Source organism: Plasmodium inui (genome assembly GCF_000524495.1).
Source record: "Plasmodium inui San Antonio 1 unplaced genomic scaffold supercont1.15, whole genome shotgun sequence".
In the NCBI taxonomy this organism is placed as follows: domain Eukaryota; phylum Apicomplexa; class Aconoidasida; order Haemosporida; family Plasmodiidae; genus Plasmodium; species Plasmodium inui.
The window spans coordinates 260432-284317 of NW_008481849.1; the positions used below are offsets into that span (position 1 = coordinate 260432).

The following is a 23886-nucleotide window of genomic DNA, read 5'->3' on the forward strand; positions in this document are numbered from 1 at the left end:
TGCTACCCCTCCTCATCGCTGTCCGTCATGTCGGAATCCGAACCGGAGAGCTGTCCCTCCTCTACAGGGCCGGTAATCGCACCTCCGCCAATCGCACTGCCCCCCGCGACTTCATGGGCAGTGGAGTCAGCTCCATAATGCAGCTTTCTGTAAAAAAGCTTATACATGTCTTCTTCCCCTTGGGCATTTTCAAACCGTCCCGTCTTCTCATTGAACCTATATTCGATTCCCTGGTTGGAGTTCCTCTTGGCTACCCACCTCGGGACAGTAAAGAGAGGCTTGTCCGTCTGCGTTTCTCCCTTGTATTGTAGCAACACCTCGTCACAGTCATAGACGTGCTTAAATTTGTCTTTGCAATACCAGGCACATAGGCATCGGTTGTAACTCGCTATGCAGTCGTGATTACATGTCCTACATTCCGGTCGATTGAAATCTTGACTCTGCTTCATCCGTTTTATGATGCGATTCTCGATTCTTCTGAGACCAACGCATAAGAGGAACCTGCCTCCGTTTCGCCAGTCTATAGGGTAGCGCGGCACGAGGCTGGCTGGGATCTGCTCGGGGGGTAAGCAGGCCAAATATGGATGCAAAACCTGTGAAGTGCTGGCCGCTCATGCACTTTCCACCGTACACTCCCTCCGGTAGAGCCGATGGACACACTTCACGGAGAGCCCCCTGCTTACCTTCGTCGTGGGATAAACGGGGTCATACAGCGATTTTCCATGCTGGTGATTTCCTGCGCGGGGGCAGCGGCGGGATGGAGCGATCGCGAAATCGTGAGGGTCGACAGATGGGTAATGAGATGGATGAACCGGTAGGCCCACACTACAGCACACAACCGTGCAGGTACTTATCCGCCTACTCACTTAACCTTCGGAGGAGGCACAATGTGAAAGGCAAACCTCCAGACGAATGCTCCACGTGTGAGAGTGCCCATTATTATTGTCCGTTTCGCACAGTGGGGCTTACGACGGAAGGGGGACCTCCTCTTCCTCCGCGTTTACCTCTATAGCCAATCGGCCTCCTTCCCGTTGGGGCCTTGGGCAGTTTGGCCTTAAGAATATCCAGCCCTCTCGCCATGACGGATTTATTTATTTAATGACTGATTGATCGATTTATGGACTGATTGATCGATTGGGGGGGAGGTCTGATCGGTGTGTGCGTGCCCCCTCCGCATACACTTCACGGTAGTGGACGAGGGGCTCTCCAACCCCATCTGAGTGACAGCAATTCTGGTGACTCCTTTCTGCAGTTGGGGGCATCCTCCAGCTGTTGACTTCGTTTGCGTCGCATCTGCTCATATCTGGTCCTATCTGCTTCTATCCGCTCCAATCTGATGGCTCCTTTTTTTACCCACTCTCCCGATCCGCGGCGTTCTTTTTACCGTACCGAGGTGAGGATTCTGTTGGGAGGGGGCAACTCATCGCAGGGATTCATTCCTGGAAGGACCTCTCTACTTATCGCAATGGAATGAAAAGATAAAAAAGCATTTAATTGTATGCACGCTTATAAAATGCGCATATATATCCTTCTTTACGTGCTTTCCCCTTTTTGCACGCATTTGGATGTCCTCACTGGTCCTGCTATATTCGCACCGCGGGTCGTCGTGACCCTCTTGGGACTGTGCCCCATTTAAATTAAACTGTCCGTTTGACCACACATCGTCGTTCTTTTTTCTCACCCCTCTTTTGCAAGATTTTCCCCAACGCGGAAAGTTACCTCTTTGCGAGTGTTCGCCATCCAAGTATGCACGCGGGAAGAAGGCAATCCTTGCGTATTTCAGAAAAAAAATAAAAAAAAAAAAAGAAGAAGAAAAAGAAAAATGACAAAAACAAACAAGTAGGCGAATGAGCAGAGGAGGCGGCTGTCCCTTTGAAGATGACCCGTGTGACTATTTTTCCCACGGCAGTGAAAATCATCGCAAGGAGTATTTTTCCCCCCCTGTGAAACTGCTTCCCCTCTGTACGCCCAGGACCATTTTCATTTAAACGCTGTCATACGGACGTACGTGTTTGTTGACAAAGGAGCTTAACGTACGAACGGAAACTCCTGCAAGAGGACAGCGTCGCCAGAGTGGCCCATGTCGCGCTTGACCAGGGAGCCGTCTCTTCGGGAACTCTCTTTGGGCAGTCTCTTCGCCTAGTCAGTGCTGTCCTCACAAAGAGAAAGGGGATGAAATAGCCACAACGGAGCAATAATTCAGTTTGCATTACTCCTGTGTGGTACTCCTCGGGGTCCCCTTCCATTCGATCGTAGTCATAAAAAGGGGACCTCCCTCCCGGACAAAAAAAAAAAAAAAAAAAAAAAAAAGAAAACATCATAGCTTACACCCCTCTGTTGGGAGTATGTAATTTTTTTTTTTTTTTCTTTATCACGTGATGGGATCTACTCGAAGGAGTGTCATTTTTCCCGACCAACCATACTCCGACGTTTGATCATACGCCTAGTTATCTTTTTTTGTTTTTTTTTTTCTTTATCACGTGATGGGATGCCTGAAGAGTTTTCCAGACACATCCATGTAGACCCATTTCGAAACAGAGGCCACTCCTTTGTAGCAGTGTGAATAGTACCATCCTGGGAAGGCACACTCACATTGATTGTCCGACTTGCTACCCGTGATGATCGTCCTGCCATGACGCGCTCCAGAGCAACCCCATATTAAACACGTCCATATAAGCACCTCCGTTAGACATATCATGAGTAGGGGATACGCTAACTTAAACGCTTTTATAGACAAAGACAAACAGGACAGATGGGCCAATAACAGAGAAGGAGGAGGGACACATAAGGACAGCAAAAGGATTAATCACCATGATCGTCACAAGAAAGATTCGTATATGTCAAATGAGAGAACTCACAAACATGGACATGTCTCCAGAGATTTGAGGAGTCAAGCTTCTACCAATGATCAGCACCTCTCCTTCGGCAGGGGCAGCAAGAGGGGAGACCATGATGAGGGCAAGAAGGGGCCCCAGCGGGATTTGAGGCCCCCTAGGGAGTGGCACAACCAGTCGGGAAGGAGCCGGAGCAGGTCACCCGTCAACGGTGGAAGTGTGTTGGGCAGCAGAGAGGACAACAAAGCAGACAACAAAGCGCATAGCAACGCGGACAACAGAGCGCATAGCAACGCGGACAGCCGAGCACACAGCAAAGCCCACAGCAGAGGGGACCACCGCGGTGACCACAGGGCTAACCGCAAAGATGACCCCAAAGTACACTCCAAACCACCCAAGTCCTCCCATCACCGTCACCACAAGGACGCGCATCGGCATCATCGCATAGACTCACACCGACATCACCGAAGAGACTCGCGCCGGCACTATCACCACCAGAAGGAGGTGGAAGCAAAAGAAAACTCATCAGGTGGTGGTCTCCTATGGAATTGCGTCAAGAGTGTCTGCTCCTCCTTCGCATCTGTCGTGAGGAAAAACATTTTTGCCTCCGAAAAGATCACAAATGACAGCGGGAGGGGAAAAATGATTTCCGACCTCTCGAGGCTTATAGACAAGAATGCACAGAGGAACAAACAGAAGGATTCATTGCAAGATGACCATTCGACTACACCCCTAAGTAGAAACCACATGGAAGCAGAGAAGCAAAAAATGAAAGCTGACTTGTCCATCTCAAGTAGGAACAACCATGTCGAAAGGAAGGATGCGAGAAAGGAAGAGGAGTTGCATGAACGAGGCAATAATCTACTTAAGAAAAATGATGAGAGAATGCCACGTCCGATGAAAAAAACAAAAAACCGATCATATGAATTTTCAGAGGATGATATGAAGAATCTATTTATGTTAGATGGTGAGGACAGGGGGGAAAGTCCCACGCAGGAGGATGCAAAGCGGGTGAACAGTGGTGACGGTCGCGATGCAAGGAGCGAACGCACTGAGTTCGTCCCAGAAACGGTTAAGAAGCACGATGTGGGAGGAGCCGCATCCGTGAAAGGAGAGGCATCCATGAGAGGAGAAGCATCCGTGAAAGGAGACACATCCGTGAAAGGAGACACATCCGTGAAGGGAGGGGTATCCGTGAAAGGAGACACATCCCTGAAAGGAGACACATCCGTGAAAGGAGGAGCATCCGTGAGAGGAGACGCATCCGTGAAAGGAGACACATCCCTGAAAGGAGGAGCATCTATGGGAGGGCCGCAATCAATTCCAAACATAGCGATAAACAACGGAAGCTTTAAGAAGGGTAGCCAAAGGGATGATTTAAACTCGAGAGGACGCCATGCGACCCATTCGTCTGAGGAGGAGCACACACTCAGTAGGCGCGGGGGTCTTAAGCCTGGTGAGGAGCCAAGGCAGAGGAGAAAGGGCAACCTCCTTCCCACTTCTGGCAGTAGCAACGGGAGCAGCGGCAGCAGTAGTGATGGCGATAGGGAAGCACTCCGAAACGGCCTCTACAAGGACAGCATTTTGAGGCAGCTTTTGCAAGAGAGCCAGGAACACAGCATGGAAGAGGGGGAGGAGTATAAAGAAGGGGGAGGCGAAGGGGGAGGCAAACCGAAGGGTAGACAACCCGCGGCGAGCAGAAAAACGAATGCACCCGGTGAAAACGGCTACATAAATCACGGGCAGGGAAAGACCCCCCTTCAAAATGGTACACACCAGCCGGGGGATCAAATATCCTCTCTGCAAAGTGAGAACGTGGAGAAGTTGTATTACAAACACATTTTTGAAGACTCCGACGAGAGAGAGAAGTCAATGGAGGATCCCGACGACAGCTGCGCCGATAGCTTTAAGAATATCTTTTACAATCGGAAGAAGAAGAAGAAGGGGAAGAAGAAGAGGAAGGAAAAACTGGCCTGCACGCCGCAAACGGAGCAAGCAACAAACGGAGCAGATGGAAAGGCGAAAAAGAGCGGCTCCGAGGTGGAAGAGGTGGACACAGGCGACGCACCCAACTCGGACGATGCCTCCAGCGTGGACGCCGCCTCCAGCTTGAACGCCGCCTCTAACCTCGACGCCCCTAGCCTGGACGCCGCTTCCCACTCGAAGAGCCAGGCGCACAAGCAGGCGCACTACTTCCGAAGCTACATCAAGAGCAGCGAGGAAATAAAGCAAATACGATTCGAGTTTAAGCAGCTAATCCAGACGATAGACTCCTTCATTGTGCAAAATTCAACCAATGAGGAAATCTTCGGCGCGAAAAATGTGGCTCAAGATTATGACCACAGCAGTGGAACGCAGAACTCGCACAAGAGAGAAAGCAAAAATGAAACGACCTACTTAGAGATGGACAAAGGGAACGACCAAGCAGATGGAGGATCTACAAATGAACCGTGCATGAGATTTATCGATGGTGTTACGTCGGAGGATAAAAGTGGATACGTAATACTTAAGAATGATGAGGAGTCCCTTATAGAGGCCCTGGAAAAGCTCAGAATTGAGAAGAGGAAGAAGGAGGAGGAGCAGGAGGCCAAGGAAAAGGACGCGAAGGTGATGAAACCCAAAGACAAAGAAGCAGATGACGAGGCAAATCGAATTGACAAAACAGATGAGGCAGGTATAATAGACGCAGGCATTTTCTTCAAGTGCATTAAAAAGGACCATTACGAAAAAGCAGCTCAGATACTACGACAGAGGGGAGAGAACAATGTCCTGATTGAGAAGTTTAATGTGCCTCTTTTGTATTCACAAATAAAATGTCTAATGGACACGAGGTGGCTAAACGACGAGGTCATTAACTTCTACATGAGTATGCTACAGGAACATAATGAGAAAAATATGAAGAAGGACAAGCCAAATAGCCATTTGCCCAAAATCTTCACTTTCAGCACTTTTTTTTTTCAATCCCTGAGCTCGAATGGGACGTACAACTACAGCAAGGTATCCAGGTGGACAAAGAGGAAAAAGGTCGACATCTTTTCCTTTGACTTAATTTTGATTCCTCTCCACGTCGGGGGGAACCACTGGACCCTGGGATCCATTAACATAAAGGAGAAAAAAATTAAACTATACGATTCTCTCAACATGTCCAATGCGAAGTTCTTTGATTACATGCGGCGCTACATCGTGGACGAGATGCGGGACAAGAAGCAGATGGAGCTGGACGTCTCTGCGTGGGAGTACAGCCGGGACGGCCGTTCGGAGGTGAGCCCCGTTTGAGAGAGGCCAGGCTGCACCCATGAGAGGTGGCCTCTTCTAAGCAGTCATCAGCTCTGCAGAAAAGTAATCACTTCTTCTGCGTAGTTATCCGCCCTGCTTCGCGGTTATTCCCCATGTTGCGGCTTCATCCCTCCCCCCTACAGGTCGGAATCCCCTGCCAAGAGAATGGCTACGACTGTGGCGTGTTCACCTGCATGTTCGCCAAGTGCCTGAGCTTTAACCGCCGCTTCGACTTCAGCCAAGGGGACATCAGAGAAATTCGAATGAAAATGGTGAGTCACGAGGGGGGGAGGCGCACTTCCTAGACATGCGTCCATACGCTCATACGTTTGGACGACTAGCCGCGCGGTGGTCACTAGGTGGATGGTGTCCCTCCTCGGCCGTCACTTGACTGATTAGTTGTCCACCCCCTCATTCGTTCGTTCGTCCGTCCGTTCCCTTGTTCCTCCCTTCCTTTTTTTCTCATTTCATTTCAATCCATCTCAATCCATTTCAATCCATTTCAATCCATTTCAATCCATTTCAATCCATTTCAATCCATTTTTTTTTTTTTCGCGCTCTTGCAGGTTTACGAAATATCGCAGGGATGTCTGATCTTTTAAGCGCCCCCGAGGTCGTTGCACAAGGGGGGACCCCGCACGGGAAGCTCCTACACCTGTTGCCTGTTCTCCCACTTGGCCGCATTACGGCCCATTTCTTTCTACCCTCTACTTTCTACTCTTTTTTTTTGTGTGTGTGTGCCCCTGCGTGAGAGGTGAAGCTGTATCGTTGACACGGCTGATGAACCCTGCACGTTGGAAGGCAGCCCCCGTCGTCAACGGCACAGCGTTCATCCTCGTTGCGCAACTTAGCTTTTCCATTTGTCCATAAAAGAGGTCACCGTTTGGGAAAAGTGAATGCTCCCTGCGCTCTCTTTCATGAAATTGCCTTTTTGGTGAAGCTATGACCTCCTTCATTTGATCGAAGTGATCACCACCTTCATTTGATCGAAGCGATCGCCGCTTCTTTTTTAATCTGTCATTTTAATTAAGGAACCAGGGAGATGTACGTTTGGGGGGATTCAAAAACGCCTGAACAGTTCATACGGGCATGTACATATAACGTCTTTGTGTGTGTATTTTTTTTTTTTTTTTGTTTGCGTAGTCCCAGCTAGCCATTGCATCGCAGGGTGAACGTCCAACTGGTCCCAACAACGAGGGGCAAATTCCCTCGCAGGGGGGACACAACGGAAGACACACCGCCACGCATTCGGTGCGTTACGAATGATGGATTATCAACTTCGTACCATTTGGAACTACTTCGTACCATTTGGCACTACTTCATACCATTTGAAACCACTTCCGACGACTTCAGAATGGCACCTGACCATTCAGGTGGAGACAAGACAGGTGAGCTATCTCCGTACCGTAGTCATACAATATTTGGTCCCTCCTCCGGTTCATGACTTCGTGCTCGAATATGCACCTCTGCAGGTTGTCGCTGAGGCGGGTCAGGTCCTGCGCGGGGGGGTGAAGAAGTGAAGCGGTGAAGGGGTAAAACGGTAAAGCAGTAACGCAGTGAGGGGGTATGGCGGTAAAGCTCGGCGCGGGAAATCTCAACGCGGGAAATCTCAACGCGGGAACGCGACCTAGTGGCTCCGCCGCGCAGGAGTGGCATCCCCCTTCGGGTGGGCCGTGCGGTGGGCCTACCCGCATCTGGCTGAAGGCGTTGCGAGGAACGTGCACGAACTGCGCGATCTGTGCGCAGATGTTCTCCAAGGTTAGTGGGCCTTCAATCCGAAGAACGCCACTATCATTCTGATACTGGTAAGGACAAATAAAATAAATCACAGGAAAAAGAACCTCCTCAAAATCTTTGGCCACACCGTACCGAATGCTATGCTTAGCTGTATCGATACCGACCACATTAACAGGAACAGAATTTTTTTTTAAAATTCGGGACAAATCAACCATTAAAGATTTCACGTGCATATTCATAAACACCTCATTGTTGTAAAAGAATACGAGTGTCTTCACATTGTTGTCAATAACGTTTTGCAGATGCTCCGGTCTGATGTCCTTATACATGTGTACGTGCTGCTTAATTTGGAATAATCTGCACAGTTTTCGATGCTTCTCATTTTTCTCCTTCACATGTGGGATATACAAACATATGAGGACATGCGGGAAGAACAACATGAGGGTGAAGCATATGTAAGGCAAAATGGTGGAAACATACTGGTACGTGTATTCCTCCTTTGTTAATCTTCTTCTATCGATGAGGAAGGACGAGGGGTCTTCGTTCGGCTCGTACCTTTGGATGTTATAATAGTATAGCGGCTCCACACTGTACTTCTTGAGCAATTCGCTCGCTGTGCACTTCGTTTTAACTGACCCATCCAGAGTGGACATCTCCAATGAGCTGTGCTTCTCTCGATGAACTCCTCTGATGTCTATAAAAAGTTCCCTCCTATTTTGTCCCCTAGTTAATTTCATTTTGTGAAATTCTTCTTCGAAGAAGTACATATCAAATTGGCTCAGTAAACTTTCTTTCTTCATCATCTCCATAAAATGAGACAAAGCGGAAAAGCTCGTTGGTTTAAAGATGATCCTCTCATACAATAAATTCTGCTTCTCCTTCAGACGGGTGAAGGTACCTACTTTGTCCATAATGACTAGAGGGAGTTCATCATTTTGTAAAATTTCGAGCAACTCTTTTTTCCATGTGTCTGTTTTTGCCTGACCTGTGCAGGCGATTTTTCCCATTACATTGTTGTGGCTGAACTGTTGGATGGAAACGAACTGGTACATTTTTTTATGAGGCCTCCGCATCAGCACACTTCTCAGTAGGTTGTGAGCAGGGTATCTTCTCAGTGGGGGGATCTTCATCAGGAGGAGTGAGGTGGGGTTCACTTCTTTTTATTTTTTATTTCCTATTTTTCCCGTGGTGGAAAAACGGGGGAGGGAGATTTTATCGTTCTGGGTTGGTCCCTCCTGTTGGGATTGTTGCTCTTCTGCGGCGGAGGGGTCTCTCAACTGGGTACCTTCAAACATAATGCAACCCCTGTGTGGCCTTCCTCCGCGTCTGTATATTCCCTCCAAGCCGAACAACAGAGGGGCGAAACCCGTTCGGAGTGCATTCCACAAAGAGTCAACATAGAAGGGTATATGTAACCTGATGAGGGGGGCATCTTACAAACATGTTCTTTTTATCCACTTGAGCTTATGCGATCATACGCACCTGCTCATGTATCAATCGGTGAGATGGGACAGGCGTCTCCATTGGTCAACTCTCTCTGTGGGGGGTGGAGCGACGAATCCTACAGGGGGGAAAGCCGCACCAGAGATGCAGCGTGGTGGCTGTTACTTTAGCACGGGGGTAACTATTCAGTTGGAGTGGGGGGTTCTTACAAAAAAAAAAAAAAAAAAAAGAAAGCTCATTTAGAAGAGGGGCACTTAATTTGGAGGCCCCCACGTTTAAGTGGTGGAGGCGCCATTTTCCGCGGAGATGGATCCCTCTCGGGGTGCGACAACAGATGAATACTTAATGCAGTGTACGTGGGCACGCCCCGCGGGAGTAAAGACGTATGAGAAGCTCCTCCTTCCAACGGTGTCAGCAGAGAGATCGCTGCGCGTTGGTCACTCTCGTTTGGCTCACATATGCTTGTTTCTTTGCACTTGTTTTTGACCCTCCACTTAAAGCGATTTAGCCGCCTTACGGGATTATTTTATCTTATTTTATTTCTTTTGTTATTTTTTTTTCCCCCACATGTAATCGCGCAACTGCTCAGAATGCAATCGAACAGTTGCTCATAATTGTACGTTTCCATCTGTGGATGATACTTTTCCTTTTTTTTTTTTTTTGTTTTATTCCCAAGGGAAGAGTTACCACACGGGAAGACGGCACCAAGGCCTTATAAGAAGTGGGCCGCCAGTGAAATGCTATCCTTTTTTTTCGTGGGGAAGGGGGGCATACACAATGAAGAGTAAGTAGGGCGTCCAGATTAGCCGCTTTGTCTTCCGAAAAGGCGGAGAGGAGACGTCCTCCAGACGCTTGCTAATATTACGTGTACTTTCTTTTCTGGCTTGCCCCCCCGCTCTGGAGCAGCACGTGCGCTACGAGACGCGTCCACCATTTCTCGCCTCGTCCACATGCCAAAATTGTAAACGTGTAAAATGATGAAGAGGATGGTTAGTTGTCGAACGGGGGGGGACAAACTTCACCACACGAGGGAAGAACGCAGGAGAAACAATAGTGAGAGGAACCCCTGGGGAAGAAGCCAGCCCACTCGGCAGAGGTACAATGGCAAAGGTTACACCTACAGGGGAATATGCGTCCATCAGAGGGAAGCCACTAACCAGGCGGAGGAGATGAACCAGGAAAGTTTACTATTGAGTTTGTTGAGCGGTGGGTGTGGATCTGTTGAAGAGAAGGAAAAAAAAGGAGGAGAAGGAAGAGAAGACGGAGGAGGAGGTTGGGGCAGCACTGTGCTTACCCCCCATCAGAATGGCACTTCGCCTTTGCACAGACACCCTAATGGAGAAGACGACGAAACAAACGGGTGTCCCACCCACAAATACAAAAAAGAAGATGCTGAACCGAATCAACAAAGCATTAAAACATATTACGAGCTGTACAACGTTATCAAATATCACAACATAGATAGAGGCCGAAGGAGGAATCGACTCATTCATTTTTGCAAAGAGGGGAGATTAAAAAGGAGGGCGTCCAGGAGAAATCGGCACAATGGTCATGTGATGGAAGGAGAGCAAAGTAGGGGAGAAATTCACTCTCCCTTTGGACAACAGCGAGGGCATCATCGAGACGATCAGAAGGAAGACCCACTGGAAAACATCTTAAGCCTCGAATGGCAGGACGACGGCTCCTCCAATTCAAACTACCTCCTCCAGTGTTGCAACGAGCAGCTACTGAACAGGCAGGTAAAAATACACCACACGGATTTCATCGAAATTGAGGACATCTTTGATGAGAGAAGATTACGTTTTGTAAAAAATAAAAAATTCTGTTTTTACAAAAATGGGGAAATGAATAAGTTCTGCAAAGAGAAGGAGCGGAGGAGCAAGGTGGACTCTAGGCGGACCACTCCAGGGAGTCATCTGAATGGTGGGAAAGGAGCCGAGATCAAGAGTCTCACCAAAGTAGAGGTGGAGCAACAGGAGGAAGAAGTGCGAGATAGTTCACCCTCTGGGGAAAGGAACACTTATGAGTGTCCTCCCTACCGAAATGGGAACCTCCACCAGGGGAACATCACAGAGGAGAGTCCCATCGGGGAAACCCTCCAGGAGGAGTCCCATGAACGGAGAGCTGATCGCTTGGGGGAGATTCAAATGGAAGACATAGACCTGCCCGATGGCCTCCGGGAGAGCAGTAAAGTAAGTCCTTCCCACAGTTCGAAGGAACCCACCCTGGGAGGAAAGAACTCAAATGAGCAGACCGACCCGATCGACCCCCTCGAGTTGGACCCTGACGGAGAGTTCTCCCTTTGCGAGGGGCATGACCACTTTGAAAATGAGAATGGAAGTAGCCCCGGAAATATGGAGGACAATCTAGCGGGGGACGTCCCCAGCGTGGAGGGAGATGCGAACGAGGAGGATAGCTTCCTTTCGGATCTCTACTTGGGCGACAACGAGGGTAGAGAAGCGGACGTGGATGAAGAAGCGGACGTGGATGAAGAAGCGGACGTGGATGAAGAAGCGGACGTGGATGAAGATGCGGATGTGGATGAAGATGCGGACGGGGAAGGAGAAGCGGACGGGGAAGGAGAAGCTGGCCAAGATAAAGAACCGGATGAGGGCTACCACTTAGACTGCGAGTTCGAAGACGTGGAAGTGAAGGAGGCGCTTGACGGCGGACAAGATGCGGACAGTAAGACGAGTCTGTTGGCAGAGGAAATGGTGGAGGGGAGCGATGTCCCAGGAGGAGGAGAGGTGCAATTTGAAGAGGATGGGCTGGTTGGAGAATTCGAAGAGGATGGGCTGGTTGGAGAATTCGAAGAGGATGAACTCATTGGCGAGCTTCAGGCGGATGGACTGATTGATGGGGGAGAGGAAGAGCCACTCAGGGAGAGCTCAGAGTCAAAGCTGTATCACCACGATTGCGACTTGGGGAGTGTTGCAAAAGTAAGCGACCTGTTTGACGACGTAGAGGTGGAAGAAATCGGGGCGGAGGAAGAAAGGGAGGACTCGCTGTTGCGTGAGCTGGAAGGAGTGGAACCGCAGCGGCAGGAGGAGGGGGACGACGACGAAGACGAGATGGCGAAGCATGAGCAGGCCAAGTCGTGGGATGTCCCATCCAGGCGGGGGCGGCATGACGGAGAGGACGACGCCCCCCTGCACGTCAACGTGGAGCAGGATTTTATCAAAGATCTGGGCCTAATGAAGGAGAAAGAAAATGTCACTTACAATGTGATGATGTATCCATATAATCCCGTAGCAGGTGGAGTGAATGGGACGGACTACGCAGGGGTGCAGCAAAACGTGGCTTCTCGGGAAAACAAAACCAAGGGGGAGAATTACGACTTTTTTAAAGACATCTATCGTGATTATTTTGATAAGTCGTATCAGTCTGATCAGTCAAATCAGCCTAATCAGCTTAATCTGTCTAATCCGCCTAATTTGTCTAATCTGCCTAATCTGTCTAATCGGCCCAATCAGCCGAATCAGCCCAATCAGCCGAATCAGCCCAATCAGCCGAATCAGCCCAACCACGACGAGCTGCACCTCTTCGGTGCAGACATCACGAAGAATGCTTACCTGTACATCCTTCAGAACTACGCCAACATGTGCAAATATAATCACGTGAATGTCTTTTCTCCTCTGAGTTGTAGAGACTACACAGATTACCTTTTTAAGGAGAGACGGATGGAGAGTGAGTTGATCTATGATGAGCAGATTATCGAGGAGGTCTTTCGAATTCATGAAGGGGATGCTGAGGAAGTGGCGAAGCGGAGGGGGCAGACAACACTTCGTCAGGGTAGAGGTGTATCTACACATGACGAACAGTCTGTTTATAAAAAAGGAAGGGAAGTCGAAGGGGACATCCAACGTGATTTCGTCATAAAAGGGGTGACAGGACCTACCAATCAACAGGGGGAAGGGTACCCCTCGGCAATGCTGCGAAGCGCTACTCACGGAGAAGGCATGCTGATGCAGATGTACAGACGAAACCACAACAACAACCATGGGTGCAGCTCCTTCATGAGGAAGACGAAGGAGATGTTTTACCTGCACATGGGGAGACACCCGTTTGGGTGGAGCTACACAGATGGTGAGGCTGGTCTTGGGACTCCTCCTGGAGCTGAGGCCGCGGCTCGGCCTGGGCAGCACATCTACCTGGACAATTTCACAGCCGTATGGGATCATTTGTATTCGAAGAGGAAGCATTTGGAAGGAAGAGAAACGAACTACATCTTACAAGAAATAAATAAAAAGCTAGCTAGCCAAATGGAAAGAAATGAACAAATTTCATATATTTTGAAAAATCATTTTCTGAGAAACCCCCCTGTGTCGGATATGTTACTCAGGTCACTCATTTGTTCCCCTGATGAGTTTAAGCAAGCGTTCAATCAGCAGTACGACTTTTCCGTGTTGCGGAATGCTGCGAATGATACCAGGGAGGGGGACAATTCCACTTCCGCTTGTGCTAATCACGTCCGTGATGCGTTGTCCCCCTGTGTGCAGAAGAGAGAGACGATGGACTCGCTGGTTGACTCGTTCGCAGTGACCCCATTCGAAGTGACCCCCTTCCACACAGCAAATCCATCAACCCACCCAAATGAACAGACCAACATCTTCATTCAAAATAAAGAGCTCAGACTTGGATGCATCGAAACTATTCTGAGTAAAAGTAAAAACATCTTCTTCTTCACTAATCTGAAACTAGACACATGCTACCGTAAGAGGAACCCCCACGAAATCGAGAATCACCGGGTCTCCCTCAGCACAGTGTATGTACACACGCGTATGGCCAATGCCTATATTTACAATTACGAGTTATCAAACAAGAAGGGGGTGATCGCTTTTTCTCGATTCCACAAATTCGATTTTAGGACGTCCATCGGGAGGCATTCCTTTGTGGACCCCAGGGAGGACGAACAGTCGGATTATCCGGAGAAGTCGCATCGTCTGGATAATCCAGATTATCCCGAACAGCCGCATCATTTGGAGCAGTTCGAAGGGGTGAAGCTGGGCGCGCTCAGGTGGGACCTCCTCAGGGCGGCCATACGCAGGGGAGGCGTTCTAGGCGACGCCTTTTTTGACTCACCAAGGAAGGAATCGGCGGAGGAATTGGCAAACGCGATGGAAGTGACCCCAGCGGTACAATTGCCCGATCGCCAGACCGGCACGAAGCTCACGCTGAAGCTCAACGCGAAGAGCCTACTCCCGCCAAAGAGTAGGAGCCACGCGCAGCACCAAATCGACCTCCTTGCGAACATACTTCTCGACCCAGATTTCAAACTCACTAGTAGCTGCAAAATTGAAACATGGCAGATACAGAATCAGTGCGAAAGATTACCCATGCTGAGGTATAATGAAGAAACGAAGGAGAATCCCGTGTTTCTCCTTTATGACAGCTCATGTCTACATCTGTCTGATGACAGTCCGCTTGTGATCCTTGAGTATATAGAAAAAGATCCGATGGTACTCCCAAAGATTGGCATGAATAGTAAGCTGAAACACTACGTTATGTGTCGGAATGAAGAAAGACTCTACTCCTTTGAGTTTAAGAGGAAAGTAAAGAGGGACATGGAACCCTTCGGCGAGATCAACGTGATGAACCAACCCATCAGCTACTTTGGCGTCAGCGTTCGGACGAAGAAGGCGAGTCAGAAGCTCAGCTTCCTCGAGAATGAGTTGTTCAAGGCGTTCCTCTTCCCGCCGCCGGTGTACCGCGCGGGGGGAGGGGCAGGAGGAGTGGAGGGCGAAGTGGCAGACGACGTGGCAGGCGGCGTGGCAAGTGACGTTGCAAGTGACGTGGCTAACCGCATGGACAACGATGTTACCGCTAACATGGCTACTCCGCCACTGCCAAAGGGAAGAGACGTTGGGACCTCCGCGCAGAACCGCAGCCAAGGAAACCTCTTTTACGACACGGACTTCCTCCTCATAAGGAACACCTGCACGGGGTGTCGAAGCAGAGTTTTTCTGAAGCCGCTCCATGTGGATAGCAGCTTGTATAGGGAGGTAGCGAAGGAGAAGAGCGATCCCTCCCCGGGGGAGGTTTCCCCGACAATTAGATGCGCTGGCGAACGTTACAGCGGCTGGGAGGGGGCCAAAGAAGGGATTCCGGGGGGTCAGCCCGTAGGGGAGGAGCAGGAAGGGGAAGAAGCGGAAGAAGCCGAAGAAGTGGAAGGAGCGGTCCACCCAGATGCCGCCCCCAACGAAGGTGAAGCGCTAGTCCGAGACGATGCCAACCATGGAGAGTCCCCCGTCACCCCGCCTCCCAACTGTGTGTTCTACAACGTGGGCTTCCTCGACCTCCACGTGGACATAACAAACCCGTCGTATAAAAAGTACATCGCGGAAAAGAGGAACTATGTGCGCAGCTGGCTCATCAAGTTGATTCAGAAGCACAAACTTAAGGACACAAAAAAGATTAAAGAAATGTTAAAGGCAAAATTAAACACCTTTATTAATGAAAAAGACATGAGCGCTATTATTAAGTCTCTCGATTTTAGTCTGCTCTTGAGCAAAAACTACGCAAACGAGGAACAGCAGAAAAATGTATTCAAATTAAAGAATGTCTGCACGATTGAGTCTACGTACCACTACCTACAGTTGCTAAAATACGAAGGGATTGATTTTTATAAAATGATGCAAGAGGGGGAGAAGTTAGACAGGCTGATTTCCATCCTCAAAATAGAACGACAGAGAGCGAAACAGAATATAGAGAATATGAAGAGAAAAATGAAGATCACATACAAAAGGTACTGCTACAAGAAGGAAGCGAAGACGATTGATTTTCAACTGAGGAAGAAACAAATTCAAATTCGATCAATAAGGAACTACAATTATGTTGGTTCCCATTTTTACGACAGAAATATGCTGAATTATTTGCTTTATATTAAGTACCTGATTTGTTGTTCCCCTTGGAATGTTCTCAAAGATTTCCGCTGCGCATCATCGCAGGGGCAGAAGCAGGGAGATGGCAGTGTTGAGGGGGACCAGGCAGAGGGAGGACCAGCAGCAGGAGAAGCAGGAACATTGGGACGACGACCAAGGCGGAGAAGGAGGAGACTCCAAATCAAAATGAAGAACAAGGAAAAAACGGAGAATAAAATGAACACGAAGATGAAGAAGAAGAGGAGAAGGAGGAGCAAAAAGAGGGACGCCACTAAGGGGGATGCTCCTTCCGAGATGGACTGGTGGGAGGGACGCCACAGTGGAGAAACAGGCGCGACGGTAGAAAATGCAAACGAAAGGTGCAGGAACAGACCCGTGAAGGATCACCCGTTCACGTCGGACGAGGAGCAGCAGGAAGGAGAAGAAGAGGAGAAGGAAGAACAGGACCAGGAAGAAGCAGAGGAGGAGGAAAAGGATGAACCCACCAGGGAAGACGTCTCCAATGAATCAGACCAATATCGAGGCGAAGCAAGAGGAAAGAAAAAGATCCAGTGGAGCACAAGGGAGGATGAGTCAGAGGACTCCACTGTGGAAGGAACACATCGGGAGAGGCAAGAAGAGGATGATATTGATGATGAGGGGGAACAACCGGAGAAGGGGACGCGTCGACGGCGCCCACGTGCAGGAAGAAGGAGAGCGCCCGATGAACACAGCAACGATGAACACAGCAACAGTGAACACCGCGACAGCGATGGCAAAGAAAGACAAGACGGAACGAACGATAAGAGGGCCGACTCGGGGCCAAATAGAAAAAAGACGAGGAAGAATTATTCCTACGCTTCCTACCTGTTTAATCACGTCGTGTGTAATGAGGCCCTCGCCCAAGGTGAAGAAAAATCAAATGACAAAGGCGGACCGCAGCAGATGCACCATTCGAGGAGAAACGAAAAGTCTGCCGCTTCCAACTGGAGAGCAAAGGGGAAGTTGTATACACGAAATGGAAGTGTGCACAGGAGGGAAACGTCCAGGGGAGACAAACAGGACGAAAAGAGGACCGACAGACGGATTGAGAAGAAGAGTACCCGTATGTATGCTGGGAACAACAAACGTTATGTCTTTCACGGGAAGGGGAAATACAACTTCAGTTACTTCCACACGAAGAAGAGGTTGACCGTAAATCCGGATGAGGCAGCCACTGGGCGGAGGTTTAGAGGGCCCCAGGGTGCACATCGAGCAGGGATGTACGAAGAAGAAGCGGAGGGAGGGGAGGACAACACCTATGAGGAGGTAGAGGTCGCAGACGAAGCAGATGACGCACAGGATGGAGATGATGCAGGGGACGCGGAGGACGACTTTGCTAAACGGCGCCCCCCCCACCGCGAGGGGCACCCACCCGAGGCGGGCCCAACCAAGCAACTACCACGTAGGAAAAGGCCGATGCCGGGTGAACTAGCTAAAACGACGGAAGAACCGGAGAAAAAAAACCCCAGAAGTGACATGACGCTGAGCAGCACCCGAATCCTAGCGCATCTAACATCGAGAGACATAGCGAAGGCTCTTCTGTCCATCGGATTTAATATGTCCGAGCTGAGGAAAATGAGTCGAAGTGATCAGATAAGGAAGCTGAAGGCATGCATCCGAAACGGGAGAGTAAATTCCCAAAACAGAGTTATCTATACTTGCATGGTGAAAAAGATTATAATGGAACAATTCAGACATCTGCATGTGCCGATTCATTTGAAGATGAGCAGTAACGTCTTGTACCTGAGCGAGAGGAGGAGGGAAGGGGCAGGCAGCAATCACCCGGGTCCTTCTCTGGATTGCTTCCCCCATGGCAGTCGCAGCAACGCCCTTGTAAGTGCCTCCAACTCGCTTCACCAAGGGGAGAATCCCTACCTAAGCGAAGACTATAAAAAACTGTACATGCATAGTAAGAGGAAGCAGATTGACAAGAACCGGATTAAGTTACTGAGGAGCTTCTTTCAATCCCCTTCCAGTGACGCCGACGAGTATGGCTCCTCCTTCTTCTCGTCCTCCTCATCGTCAGGCACGACGGATAGCTCCTCCGATTCCAGCTCAGAGGAGAGTTCCTTCCGTTTGGGCGAGGCAACCCCACTAGGGAAAATCAAACAGAGTAGAAGTCCACATATGCGAGGTGACCACATGGGGGGGAACCACAAGCGGGCGGGCCTCGGATGGGATGATGAACAATCGGAAGAGGAGGAAGAAAAGAAGCACCTGGAAGTGATAAGGGAAATACAGACGAAGAAAGACAACTACGAGGATGACCAGAATAATTATAGAATGGTGCACTGTCTCAAATGGACGAGGGTCTACGTAAGCAGGAGCGACCAAAACGATGCAGTTAGTGGTCAGAGCGGTGCACCATTTCAGAGGTATGAACAGGGCAAAGGTGGAGGGGGCATTTTCAACGGGGAGGGTGCCCTAAACGAGGGAGGTAACCCCTTGCACACGTTTCCCCATCCGGGAAAGGCAAAAGAATCACTCAACAGTGGCAGAAGAGCAGACAAGGGAGAGCAAGCCATGCTGAAGCACCACGTGAAGGACATGGAGAATCTCCTCTTTGACGAAAAAGCCAAAGTGGAGAAGATCCACACGCTATACATATATGGAGAAAAAAACATCAACACCTTTTTGCGGTGGAAAAGCTTCCGATCTGTGGTCAGAAAATATTTTACCCTCGTGAATGCACATCATATGAATGAACATGCCATGGGGGAGGAAGGAACGATGAGAGATAAGGTGGTTAGCCAGAGGGACAATGCACCCGGGAATAGGGGCTCACCTCCACATGGTGACGATGATGCGGATGGAAGTCTCGAACACGATAGTCTATTCTCCAACAAAGTGAAGAAAAAAAGGCATAGGAGACGCAGGCGAGGAATGGAGCTCGCAGGGGAAGGAGAAGGGATGACAAGAGGTTCCATATATGCCGCCCCCACGTTCAGGAACGTCCTTCGGATCTTCCCTACCGTTGGAGAGGAGTTAAAAACGTGGCACTCCGGAAAGAAGCAGACAAATAAAAATGACTCCAAACAGGAGAAGAAGAAAAAGAGAAGGGGAAAACTTCTCAACGAGAGTAACAACAAAGGAAAGGAAAGGAAGAAACGCAAAAGGGGAGAGTTCTATGTTGATGTGAACACCACCGCGGGAAAGCTCATGGGAAGAAAGTACGTCAATACAAATTATTCAGTCAATATTAAGATGAACAAATCGATGCATACATCTGTGTCTATGGCAGCATCCAGACGTAGGGGGTTGTATCCCCTGGCGATTGATCAGGCTGCCCAGATGGCTATGCAGAAAAGGGAAAAGAGGAGGAGACGAAGAACCGTCACTGCTGCTGCTTTGAATGGGAAATTGAAAAACTACAGGAGGAGATTCTCCAGAGACATTACCAATGAGGAACACCAGACAGGGGAGGAGACCGCGGGAGAAATGGAGGGAGAAACGGACGAATGGGACGAAGCCGAAGGGGAGGAAGACGCGGAGGAGGCCGCAGTAGAAGAAGAAACCCCTACGTATGATGCAGCGGAGGAATATGCTGCTGCGGAATATGCTGAGGCGAAGGAAGCCAACGAAGCGCGCAAGCGGAAGAAATTGCGGAGCCAATTGACCAAAAGCAACAGCTCGTTGACACTTTCGTTGAATGAGGAAGAGGAAGATGCTCATCGAACGGGTAAAAAAAGGAGGAGGGGAAGGGAAGAACTAGAAAGGGGAAGCGATAGGAGGGTCGAAAGGGGAGACCGCAATGACACAGAGCAGTCAAAAGGTCCGCACGAGCAACACATCTCGCCCAACGTGGCTCACACAGCCGAGAAGGCAGTCAGAAGGAGCACAAGCATACTATCAGACGGCACTGCGAGCCCAACCATCGGATCGAATGAAAAAAATGCCGCAGAAAGCGCAAGAAAAAAAATGAAAAAAGGAAACACATACAACAATATAAAGGAAGTCATCGAAAAGTTTAATGAGATCCTCATGTCCATCATGTCTAGCATCGCAGAAGTGATGAATTACAAAGCCTTCCTCAACGAAGTCAACGAAAGTTACGCCCCCATGTACTACACGATTATTAAAAAACCCATGTATATAAACAAAATAATTTTTCGGTGCAAAAAAAGGAAGTACAACAGTCTAAACCTTTTTTTCGACGACGTAAATCTCATCGTCAGCAACTGCAAGCTGTATAACACCCCCACGTCGGTCAGTGCCTACCTCTGTGTCATCGTGGACAGCATGCTCCTCGACATCGTGAACAAAGTCAGGTCCGATGAAAATCTACAGAATTATAATAATATCCTTATTGAGCACTTTTACAAGAATAAAATATTGAATAACACCTGGGAGAGCCTCAATATGGACATGGCCGCGGGGGCATCAGGCCAAGTCATCTCAGCGGGGGTAGGAAGTCACGATACCGGGGGGATTGAAGCAAATGACCATAGCCGGGTGGCAGCAAGTCACCATAGCGGGGGCGGATTAACCGTTGCGAATAACTCCGTGCCATCCGTAAATATGCACTCCAACGAGATGAACTCGAAGGACGCGCCCGCAGGGGAGGGCAATCCGTAATTTTTTTTTTCTTTTGTTTTCCTTTGCTTCCCTTTCTTCTTTTTTCCCCCCTTCAGAGGGAAGAAGGCACCCCTGCGCCACTCCAACCTGTCGCGTGTGATACGCTGCAGAGTAATGCTTTAATCCGATTTGGTCATACATCAAAGTTGTGCTTTTTTTTTTCCACCGTGCATACGTATGTGTATTCTTATCGTCTGACCTGTTCATATTTTTTTGAGTGACAAATGTGCTACGTGGAAGGCGCTTCGGACAGTCGTATTGGAAGAGTCAGTCTGGTGAGACGATAACTCCTGAATGTTCTCTTCTTGGAGGCCATAGCAGATGAGGAAAAAACATCACTCGGGAAAAACATCACTCTCGTTTTCTTCCACACTAATGAATGGCAGTTCTTCCTTCCGTTTTTGCACACCGTGGGGAAGAGGGTCAATGGATTAGCCGCTTAGTGAATGCAACTGCCAGCCGCGCTGAGAACAAAGCCAAAATGGCACGCCAAGTTGTGTGACCATCTCTGTCCCCGGCTAACATACCCTTAGCACCGTAAGTTGGGGCATACAAAAAAAAAAAAAAAAAAAACATGAAAAGGGGGGATACCTCCATTCGACTGAAAAAAAAAATGCCAATTGGGACCCCGCGAAAGGTTGCTACGGTGCACAAGTGGGAAGAAATGTGTAGCGGGAAATGGCAAAAGGGGAAAAAAAAATAATAGGAAAATTGAAGCACGGTGAAGCAGCGTGAAGGAACGTGAAGTTGAGGCGAACTGAACCAAATTGAGGCAAATTGAACCGAATTGAGGCGAACTGAACCGAATTGAGGCGAACTGAACCAAACTGAAGCAACGCAAGCGCGACCGTCTTTACGACCACCCCTTCGTGAGAACACGCGCCAGCGATGCCAACCCAGTTGGGCAATCCCAGGGAAGATTCACCCCTTCCTTTGTCATCCCCCCGACCAGATTGAAGTCGGCGGCAGGTCCATGCTCAAATTTCTGCGTAACACATGTGTGTGCGCGTCCTTCCTTTCTGTTTAGTAGGAGTAGCCCGTTTTTTCCCCTTTGCCGGCAATTGGGGAGGGTGAAGTGCTGACCAAGGGGACGGTCCACAGAGAGCTTCCCTCCCCCCGCGCAAGCCACATTTCCTTTCTGTGAGGCGTCTGCAAAAAGTGACCACATGCACTGTGTGCTTCACCTGAAGGGTGTCTACTGACAGGCCACGGTGGCGCAACGGAGAAGAGCAGAGACACGCATTGCTACGCACCGCCACGCCTTACTACACCGCGTCACTTGTGCTCCCCACTGCCGCCCCCCCGTGATGACTCCCGACAGCGTCAAGCGGACGTACGAGTGCCTGTACACGCACCAGAAGATACAGAAGAGCAAAAAATGGCAGGAGGGGTACTGCGAAATTATTGCCACCTACGGGGTTATCAAAATCAACCTCCTGAATCAAAATAGAAGTTGCATCGAGAGCTCACTCACTAACGTGATATCCTTCGACAACGTCCAAGAGGAGATCGAACTCGCGAACCACTTGGTCCAGTTCGTGGACTTAAGCAATTATGTGGAGAATGTCATTAAGAGTGACACCACCAAAAAAAGGAGAGCACTATCCACCCCACAAAATGATGAAACGGTAGATGCAAATAGAAATAAGAAGAAAAACATGACAACACACTGGGAGGTGAACAATTTGAGGCCATTCATAGGGGAGGAGCCACCCGCAGCTAACATTCAAAACGATGCTACTACATTCCCCGTTCGAAAGACAGAGAGGTATGTCCGTGTTAATAGGAGGTATGAAGTACCAAGGCGGATTGAGCAACATGTGGATGTAGAGAAGGACGAGGATCCACCTGGTGAGGCGATACAACATTTGGAGGAGGACCATTCTGGGGAGGACTCATCAGAAGGGAGACTCCCTGACATGGTAAGGAAAAAGAAGTCAATGCATAGAATAGCACCACGGAATCTGCCTCACCCGAGGGACAGCCACGAACGAATCAGTGTAACCTACACAAACATACACACCTTTAATAGTAAAAAAAAGAATGTCAAGTGGTATGATGGGTTCCTCGTACAAAGGGAGGATCTCCTAGAGCTCTATAATGACTTAGAGGGGAGACTACACATTCGGAGTAGGGATGAAAGTATACAGCATGAGGAGTATGTTCAGTTTGGGAGTTACATCGTGTATAATGATTTCTGCTTCCACTCTGCCGAGAAACCACACGTGAATGTCGAGAGGAAGCCCAGAAGAATTAACGGCATGGTAAAAGGTGTCAGCCTCAGGCATGGGGGCAGGATACCTATGCAGTTGCATCAGGTGCCGCGAGGGAGGGGCGACCCAGGGGAGGATACCGACGCTGATGAGGAGGAAGAGACCAATGAGGGGGTGGATGCCCGTTTGGATGCTAACTGTCGTGTCCACTCCGCCGCGCCTGCAGAGCGACGGGCGAACCAGCACCCCTATGCAGAGGCAGTAAGCCCCTTCAACAAATGTGTAAGAGGGAAGGAGGGGCCCTCCGGCCCTTCGGAGGCGAAACGGAGGCACGTCGATACTTCACCAAGTGGGAAGAAGGAACTTCCGACGGATGACCGAGCCGGGGACAGCGACTCCCCTGAAGAAGCGTCTTCCCACCAGGCGGATGATAACCACCCAAAGGACGACCAACCGAATGAGAGCCGCCGAAGGGACGACCAACCGAATGAGCGCCGCCGAAGGGATGAGCTGGAGTTCCCCCTTTACAAAGACCCAAGTGGCCGCAGCGACGCGTACCTCTGCTCCGCGGCCAGACAGAAACACAACACATACGAGGAGATCATCAATATAGGGAAAGTCGTCAGTCAGAACAACTTTTTGTGGGTGAACCCACACCGAAATGTGATAAGGCTCCCTCTGGGATGCAACATGCTCAGCAGGCGCGTGCCCAGCGTGCTCCCCGCGCGACCGCCTCGGGGTGATGAGGACGGGGGCAGCGTGGAGAAGCAACCCGGCGGGGGTGACAGAACCAGTGAGAGAGAGAGACCCTGTGGTAGTGACAGAGAGATGGAGAAGCACCCATGCGGAAGTGACAAAGACAGTGAGAGAGAGAGACCCTGTGGTAGTGACAGGGAGATGGAGAAG

The 23886-nt window shown here is 49.6% G+C and overlaps 5 protein-coding genes across 5 annotated transcripts in view; 3 read left to right on the top strand and 2 right to left on the bottom strand.

The window, feature by feature from the left end:
* Positions 1–2: 2 nt before the first annotated feature.
* On the bottom strand, positions 3–1080 carry C922_03521 (hypothetical protein; the record flags this gene model as incomplete). Its single annotated transcript, XM_008819113.1, has 3 exons — positions 3–554; positions 684–736; positions 1005–1080. 3 exons carry the CDS (start codon positions 1078–1080, stop codon positions 3–5), a joined length of 681 nt encoding a protein of 226 aa, XP_008817335.1.
* Positions 1081–2696: 1616 nt separating this feature from the next.
* Positions 2697–6712, top strand: C922_03522 (hypothetical protein; the record flags this gene model as incomplete). Its single annotated transcript, XM_008819114.1, has 3 exons — positions 2697–6095; positions 6254–6382; positions 6677–6712. 3 exons carry the CDS (start codon positions 2697–2699, stop codon positions 6710–6712), a joined length of 3564 nt encoding a protein of 1187 aa, XP_008817336.1.
* A 747-nt stretch (positions 6713–7459) lies between these two features.
* C922_03523 (hypothetical protein) lies at positions 7460–8899 on the bottom strand (the record flags this gene model as incomplete). The annotated part of the gene is made up of 2 exons (XM_008819115.1): positions 7460–7606; positions 7799–8899. 2 exons carry the CDS (start codon positions 8897–8899, stop codon positions 7460–7462), a joined length of 1248 nt encoding a protein of 415 aa, XP_008817337.1.
* A 1365-nt stretch (positions 8900–10264) lies between these two features.
* On the top strand, positions 10265–20767 carry C922_03524 (hypothetical protein; the record flags this gene model as incomplete). Its single annotated transcript, XM_008819116.1, has 1 exon — positions 10265–20767. One exon carries the CDS (start codon positions 10265–10267, stop codon positions 20765–20767), a length of 10503 nt encoding a protein of 3500 aa, XP_008817338.1.
* A 1307-nt stretch (positions 20768–22074) lies between these two features.
* Positions 22075–23886, top strand: part of C922_03525 (hypothetical protein) — a gene marked incomplete at both ends in the record, with an annotated part of 6517 nt that continues 4705 nt past the window's right edge. Inside the window, one exon of the mRNA XM_008819117.1 lies at positions 22075–23842. Within this exon, the coding sequence (XP_008817339.1) occupies positions 22075–23842 (1768 nt within the window). The remainder of the gene's footprint in view (positions 23843–23886) is intronic.